Below are 7251 nucleotides of genomic sequence, written 5' to 3'. Positions count from 1 at the left end.
ATGAAAGCATTCCATGCTATTTGCCAAGGATCCAGTTTATTGAGGTGGTGGCTTAACTTTACATGTGTTCAACGTCCGGTGATTTGGTCTGCATTTGGTCGACTACAAAAGAAAAGTTATGTTGCCATTTACGTGGTCCACCTAATCATGACAGGATTGAAACATGTATTTGTTCTGATAGACAATTTTTGAGGTTATGTGAGGATAGGGTTTTGCAAACCAAAATATGAGTGAAATTGACCGGATGTAATTGACTTCTCTGATTTAACAACACAATTGCAATTGTGAGTCCCAAATCAACTGATCCTGTTATGTTCTTTTATTATTTCATTATTATTGGCACCGTCGCAAGGTTACAGACTGTGCATCTATTAACGAGTGGACGTTTATTATCATCAGGTCGCATTGAAACCTACATTTTCATCTTCATCTTGAAGGAGATACAGATGATCACCATCTCGAATGACATGTATATCATCTATTTCAGCATTCTCAGAATTAAGAACTTTTGTAAATGTGTAGCATCCAAACTTTTCACCTGCAGTTTCACAAGGTTATGGAATGAGAAATGAATAAAGCAAAAGCAGGCAAATAAACAAAGGTGGTTTTATGGTTCCTGTTCGTGGTTTGAAAAAATCCTTTTAGTTTTTTCTTTACTTAAACCTATTTGGATTGAGTCACCTATGAATTTGATTTTTAATTGTTTTTTCCCATAAGTTCAGGTTATTTCAAGTGCTCTTTTCTGTCAAACTTACCAGCCACTCTGAGCAACTCTTGTATTGAATCAGGTAGGAGTATCAACTTTCCAAGTTGTCTACTTGATGTACTGCTGCTCTGGAACTGCATGTGAATTGTAACTCTTTTCTTGGTCGGTCTTGTTACCTCTCTATAATTGCGCGAGTTGAAGAAATTTTGGGCCCCACTTCTATGTTTGCTTTGATTATTCTTGGGGTCATCTGCTATTTCTGGCTCTATAATCTCTATCATATGTTCATCCTTCTTTCTTTTGTTTTCATAACTAAGTAAGAGCTCATATATGCTCTTGTTTCCCTGTTGCTCTGCCAACACTTTTGGTGTCCTTCCTCTTGCATCTAGCTTATTTACACTTGCTCCTCCTTCGAGCAAAATCTTAACCATTTCAATGTGCCCCTTGCGAACAGCATCATGGAGAGCTGTTTGGCCATCCTCTGCTGTTGGAATTCCATTATCTGTAATTCTACTTGTTTGACTCTTTTCTATAGCCTCTGATCCCAAGAAATCTATGTCTGTTGCTTCTTTCTTTGATCCATATCTCTGTGGTTGATCTTCAAATCCAGTTTCTGAACAACTTCCTCTCATTGTTCCTTCCTCGGGCTGGTCAAAGCTGCTGCTCTCTAGCCCATTCAATTTCTGCGAGAACAAACCATCACGTCATACTGTTTATAACAATAATAATGTTTCATTACTCCAGAAGTTACATAAGCAATATTTACCATGTAAAGATTATGCATAATAACACGTCCATCTTCCATATTTACTTGTATGCTGTTCATCAGTGAAGTTCCACTCAGTCGTAGTATTTGACAAAGCTCTTTGGTCCTAACCGTGTATGGCTGTGGCCTATAACATAGAACTCCAACCTCTCCAAACATATCCCCAGCTGTTACCTTTCCCATAACCTGTAAATCACATTTCGACATGTTAAATTTTTCGTAGTGTTGTTGATTTACCATAAAGAAAATACTATAGATTACAGATGTTAAAGTAATATCTTACCTGATCATGCCCATCAGCATGGGAGATTAAGTTCTGCAATCAGGAATCAATCAGTCATCAAATTAATGTGAGAAATTGGCATTGTTTAGTTTCTATAGTCTGCATACATCAGAATAAGCTTACTTACAGCTGCTCCCGAGACAAGTATATAAAGATCTGTTGGGGCTTCATACTGCAGAATGACATCTTCTTTGGGTGGGAAATACTCAGCATCCATTTCTGAAACCTTTCACAGAGTAATAAATTGCATTAGAATCTTGTGAAAATGAATAAAGTCAAAATGATGTATGTGTAGTGATCACTGCATCAAAATACTACAGAACTTGTAGATCTTTCCATAGTTCTGGTCTTTCTATTTAAAATACTATTTTAGCCTAAAAAGATTATGGTATAGACAAATATAGTTAGCCTCAGAACTATTACCAACTGAAACAGGAAGTCATGAGAAACTCCTTGGAAGAGGTAGACTTTCTGCACAATGTGGAAGAAGAGATGCTGTGCAATGCTTGAGCGGATGGCTTTTGGCAAACTATTTAGGGTCTCTTGTTGTTTCAATCCTTCTGTTTTGAATCGCAAGCATATGTGTGACAACATTTGATCTTGTATGCGGGGGGGTAACTGATTGCGTGTCGCAAATTCCGAAGCAGCTCTAATTGTATCCCTCTGTAACACCACAAATGGTAAACATTTCTTGCATAAGCACTTCCAGGCTAGAGATTGCATCCTTCTCAAAAAGAAAACATGGTTGAACCTGAAGAAGGGACTCGAAGTTTGTAATGCTCAAATGAGCTAAAAAATACTAAGCATTCCTACTTGATTAATATCAAGGACTCTTGGTATTACCTTTAACTGGGATTTAAGCTTGAATTTTTTTCATATAAAAATGCCTTACAAAAACTAACTTTTATCCAGTGCAGTTGTGCGAGTCTTGATTGTGACTGTAGAACTTATTTTATATGTTTAGTTCTCCTGGCAGGTTAGTGATGAATTTGGAAGGTGTCAGGGAACTTACAAAATTACGGGTCCGGCTTGTCCAGTGAACTACGAGGTTTGTCATGTTCCCAATGAGGTAAGCTGTTAATCCCAAATTAAACAGCATGTAAAAGATATCAAATAGCATCTCTCTTGGATTCTCAGCATGCAAGTCCCCATAACCAGTTGTAGTAAGCGTTGTAATGGACCAGTAAATTGAAGTTATATATCTCTCCCAGAGAGACTGCTCTTTGAAATTCGGGTACACAGCACCAATCCAGGTTTTCGAAGGATCAGGGTATCTTTCTGCAATCAAATAGTTAAAACATCCCGCACAATGTACTGTAAACAGGGTCACCTGAAATCAACCCGAGAGGAAAACAACCCATATTTCAGATGACTGAGGCAATATTTCTGATGGTGGTTAGACAAAAAGGAAGTTTCAGTGCCTTACAGAAATGAGCTTGGTGCACCGAGTCCAGAAGTAGTTGAAGCGTATGTCTTTCTCAAGTCTGAAGTAAAGCAAACCTGTAAGTAAATATTGTAGTTTTCCCATTGTAATAGTTTAAAATATTTGAAAGGCATGGATAGAATCTGGTTATTACCTTGCAAAAAGGGAGCTGACTCGTCTCAGACGCCAGAGTCTGAGCATGTTGAGTAGCCTAAGCCAGAGCTCACTACCATGGTTGGTGAACATGAGGCTGAGAGACTGAAATGGGGCAGTGGAACAGACATCGAAAGCAAACCAGGTAGATATGTACCTGGATGTTGGATGGATCATATAAACTCAGTTTTTGCTCGAATAGTCAACATGGTTTTCTTAGTTGAAAAGGGCTTTTTGAACAATGCTGCAAAATCTTATTTACCTGATTGCAATCTTCTTGGGATCATCAACAAGGAGGTAAGAGTGGCTATCGAGGTATGCAACAAAGAAGGTGAGAACGATGTCAACAGCAAAGAAGCCATTGACAATGTTGTCAAAAATGAAAAGTCCATCTTTCTCGTAAGTCAGGAATGCAAACTCGAATGGACAGATCCAGGCAGAGTAAATGACTAGAATAACCAGCCACATCTCCCATGCCCTGAAATAATGAATAAGATGTAAGCAGCAGTTCTACTATATTGAAAGAATATACGAATAAATGACGGCTACGGTCATCACCTGTAGTAAGGATTGAAAGGAGAAATGATGTATCTACGTAGCTTCGTCGTTTGGTTAATTCTGGCCCCAAGTGAAGGAAGGAGATCACTTGAGAAGAAATTGCCATGAATATCACTTCCCATTTGAAATTCATCATTACAAAACCGCTGGAAGAAGTTTTTGGTACAGGAAAATGACATTGAGTTGTTTGAATACTCAAGGCTACACATACAATAGGATGCTATTAAACTTCTGGCGGGGTTAAGTTTCAAAGGAATGGTTTATAAATAGCAAACATGTGAAGAGGGGCTCGGGTTTAGTTTTCCTTTTTAAAACCTTTACCTCGATTGTTTTCTGAAATATTTAAAAAAGAACATTCAAGCTCAAGCAACGAAGACATCACTAAGAAAGGAACCGAAAGTTGGACAAGGCTGAGACAAATTTTCCATCTTGTTTGGACAAAAATGATAAACAAGGAACAAGAAAAACTTGACGAGTGGAAGGAGAAAGACCACGAAAATGGGAAGCACTGGAAGTGGCAGACATGGGTGTGCAGCAATGCGGTTGCCAGTTGCAGCAATGAAATCTCAGAGAGAAAAAAAAAAGGGATGGGAGAGAAAAAGAGGAAGGGGAGAGAGAAGGAGAAACAGAGAGAGGTTTCAATGGCAACAGTAATGGTGCTTGGGGTGGTGAAATGGTGTAGCTGGTGGATGTGAGAGTTCCAACATCAAAGCATGTGCAGGTATGTTTGATATATAGACAACCCTTGTTGCTAGGACGGGTTATAGTGAAAACCATTGTATTGGTGTTTTCATTTCAGAATCCAGCGGTGGACCAGACAGCCGTGGTAGAATGGGGGAGTATGTTTTGATTTATGGATGCCAGGTGGTCCAATCAAATTGTTGGTTACAGGTATATGACATCTTTCTTTTGCTAAAATTCGTTTTCAATACAATCCCCTTGCCCTCTTCTCCTTCCTAATAACAGCTGAAGTTGTTTATTTTTGCCACGCAATTAGGATCATACTTGTGACCATGCATTCCCGCAATACAATTCAATCCCCCTCCCCCACCACCACCACCTGCTGCCACCTCCCATATGCTTTGACCCTTTTTTCTGCATGTTCAGCCAACGCGTTATCAATATTATTATTTCTTTGCCGACTTCTTTGCTCTGTTTCTGATGATTTGATGATAATTTCATCTTGCTTATTCCATCTGTATTCTGATATGGACGGTCCTTAATGATTGCGTTTATCGGCAGTTAGATAAAACTTAATTAGCTTTGTAAAAAGGCAGAGCCGAAAAAGGGGAATGAAGGACTCGTAGAAGACAAATTCATTAAGACTGTAGCTGTATGCGATGCCAAAAAAGTAAAATAAAATATTAGTCGAAAAGTCTGCAGTAGAGTAATGATTGTATCAATTTTATGTTATAAAACTTGAGATGTTAAGGAAGTTTGGGACCTCCAAAGTGTATATCCCTTGAAGATTCTGTGTATGTTTGATGAGCTGTCAGGTCCAACCATCTATTTGCAAGGACCTTGATAGGAACCTACCCGACCTCAGTTGCACCTTCCTCCTCTTTCGGTTTCCAAATATTAGTCCTGTTCTTAGGGTTTTACCTTCTTTTATAATTTATCAAAAAGCATTTTTGACATTTTTGCAGTCTCTCTCTAATAGTGAATGTGATTCTGCCATCTCATTCTCTTCTGGGTCTTGACCTCAACCTTACTCAGTTTTGGTATGTCAGTCCCTCTTTTCTTACCATCACCTGCCTCTGTTTTTTCTTTTCTTTTCTTTTCTTCTTTTGAAAATTCCAATCTATTTGTAATCTCTCAAACAGCTAATTAATTATGTCCACTTAAAAAATGCATTACGTTTAATCCTAAAGTTAACAATAATATCAATCCCAGCCTAATATCAATGTCTATTTTAAACTGTCATTTTCAATAAGTGTATGTTTGATTTTTATTCATGGAAATTAATTCTTTTAAAAAAATAATGTTTAGTCTTTAAATTTGAAGAATTATTTTTCATATTAATCTTGAACTTAAATTTTATTAAAACTTTAATCATTTTTAAATAAAGTTAAAATTTATCATATCCCATGTTTGAAATGTCACATCACTTGATTATTTTAAATAATATAAAATTTAAAAAATTCAAAATACACATTTAGAATAAATTTAGATGATTGACTTTTAAGTTCTTTTGAATTTGGACATCCACTTGTCCAGTGGCGAAGTTAAAACTTTTTTGAAGTGACCGAATTAAATTGTATATTTTTATGATAGTAAAATATAATTTTACTAATTAAATAATATATATCTTTATTATTTTTAACGAATTAATCAAATTTTTGTCATTTTAAGAGATCAAAACTTAATTTTACCATTAATAATTTAAAATTTTATAAATCATACAAAATCTAAATGAAAATTTTTATTTTAGTGGACAAAACCCCTACCAACTTGCTTAGCTCCGCCACTGTACTTACTTAATTTTATTCTAAATGTGGTTTTTGATCATTATTAACGGGATGAAGTTGGACATGCATTTGTCTAGGTATATTTGCAAAAACACAATTGATGAAATCTAAATTAGAAATTAAAATGACGAAATTTAGGGATTAAATAATGTTTGATTGTAGTTGAACTTGAGCAAAGGATGACACGTGGCAGATAAGGTTTATTTTAATAAACATTAAATAGTATTATTAAAAGCAAAGGGATAAAGGCGAATATAGATAAAGTAAAGTAGATTTCATTTTGGCACTGTGCACGTGAGTTTGAAGCAGTTGGGTGTTTAATTGATATTTGTTAGTTGCTCTTTTTTCTGTTTTGGAGCTCAGCCTTTGCTTTTGTTTCGGCTTATTTGCTACTCCAAATGAAATTTGGTAGGTCAACCTCACCATGACCCTTGTGACTAAATCCCACATTCTAGGAGACTTTGATGACGTGGATAATTTAGCAGCCACTTGGAGAAAGGGTTAGACTACTTGAGCCATGAAAAAGATAATAATTTCTGGGTGTTCTCGAATAATCAAACTAAACTTTAAATTTCTTTAATCTTCACCATCTTTCAACATTTATAAATAGCTTTGAGGGGAAAAAAGAACAGTATAGCCAATTTCATATTATACCAATTTTCAAGAGAGTAAAAATAGTTCCATCATTAAAACAAAAAATAAAATTAAAATCCATATATTAGTTTAATAGTTAGAGTATTTACCACCTTATGTATGATTTAGATTCAATTTACGTTAATTACGTTACTGTTAAGACTTTATCATTCTCTTATAATTCACCAAAATATGGACCTAACCGAGATTTGTGGTGGGAGGTTAGGGCATGGATCAAAGAATTACATAATATCAATTACT

The 7251-nt window shown here is 36.0% G+C and overlaps 1 protein-coding gene across 1 annotated transcript; it reads right to left on the bottom strand.

Moving 5' to 3' along the window:
• Nucleotides 1-282: 282 nt before the first annotated feature.
• LOC108461385 (potassium channel KAT1) lies at nt 283-4618 on the bottom strand. Its single transcript, XM_017761223.2, has 11 exons — nt 3890-4618; nt 3594-3809; nt 3333-3488; nt 3182-3239; nt 2768-3085; nt 2179-2418; nt 1883-1981; nt 1756-1788; nt 1473-1658; nt 756-1389; nt 283-538 (listed from the first exon to the last, which is right to left on the bottom strand). Exons 1-11 carry the CDS (start codon nt 4096-4098, stop codon nt 396-398), a joined length of 2292 nt encoding a protein of 763 aa, XP_017616712.1. The 5' UTR covers nt 4099-4618; the 3' UTR covers nt 283-395.
• Nucleotides 4619-7251: the final 2633 nt, after the last annotated feature.

This window comes from Gossypium arboreum, chromosome 10, assembly GCF_025698485.1.
Source record: "Gossypium arboreum isolate Shixiya-1 chromosome 10, ASM2569848v2, whole genome shotgun sequence".
Taxonomy (NCBI): domain Eukaryota; kingdom Viridiplantae; phylum Streptophyta; class Magnoliopsida; order Malvales; family Malvaceae; genus Gossypium; species Gossypium arboreum.
The sequence above is the reverse complement of the archived record's forward strand: the minus strand, read 5'-3'. Positions and strand labels throughout refer to the sequence as shown.

Coding starts and splice junctions, on each gene's coding strand:
- LOC108461385 (XM_017761223.2), bottom strand. CDS start 4,098: ATGTGTAGCCTTGAGTATTCAAACAACTCAATGTCATTTTCCTGTACC. Junction 1,789..1,882: donor TACTTGTCTCGGGAGCAGCT/GTAAGTAAGCTT, acceptor TCCTGATTGCAG/AACTTAATCTCCCATGCTGA. Junction 539..755: donor AGAGTTGCTCAGAGTGGCTG/GTAAGTTTGACA, acceptor GTGAAACTGCAG/GTGAAAAGTTTGGATGCTAC.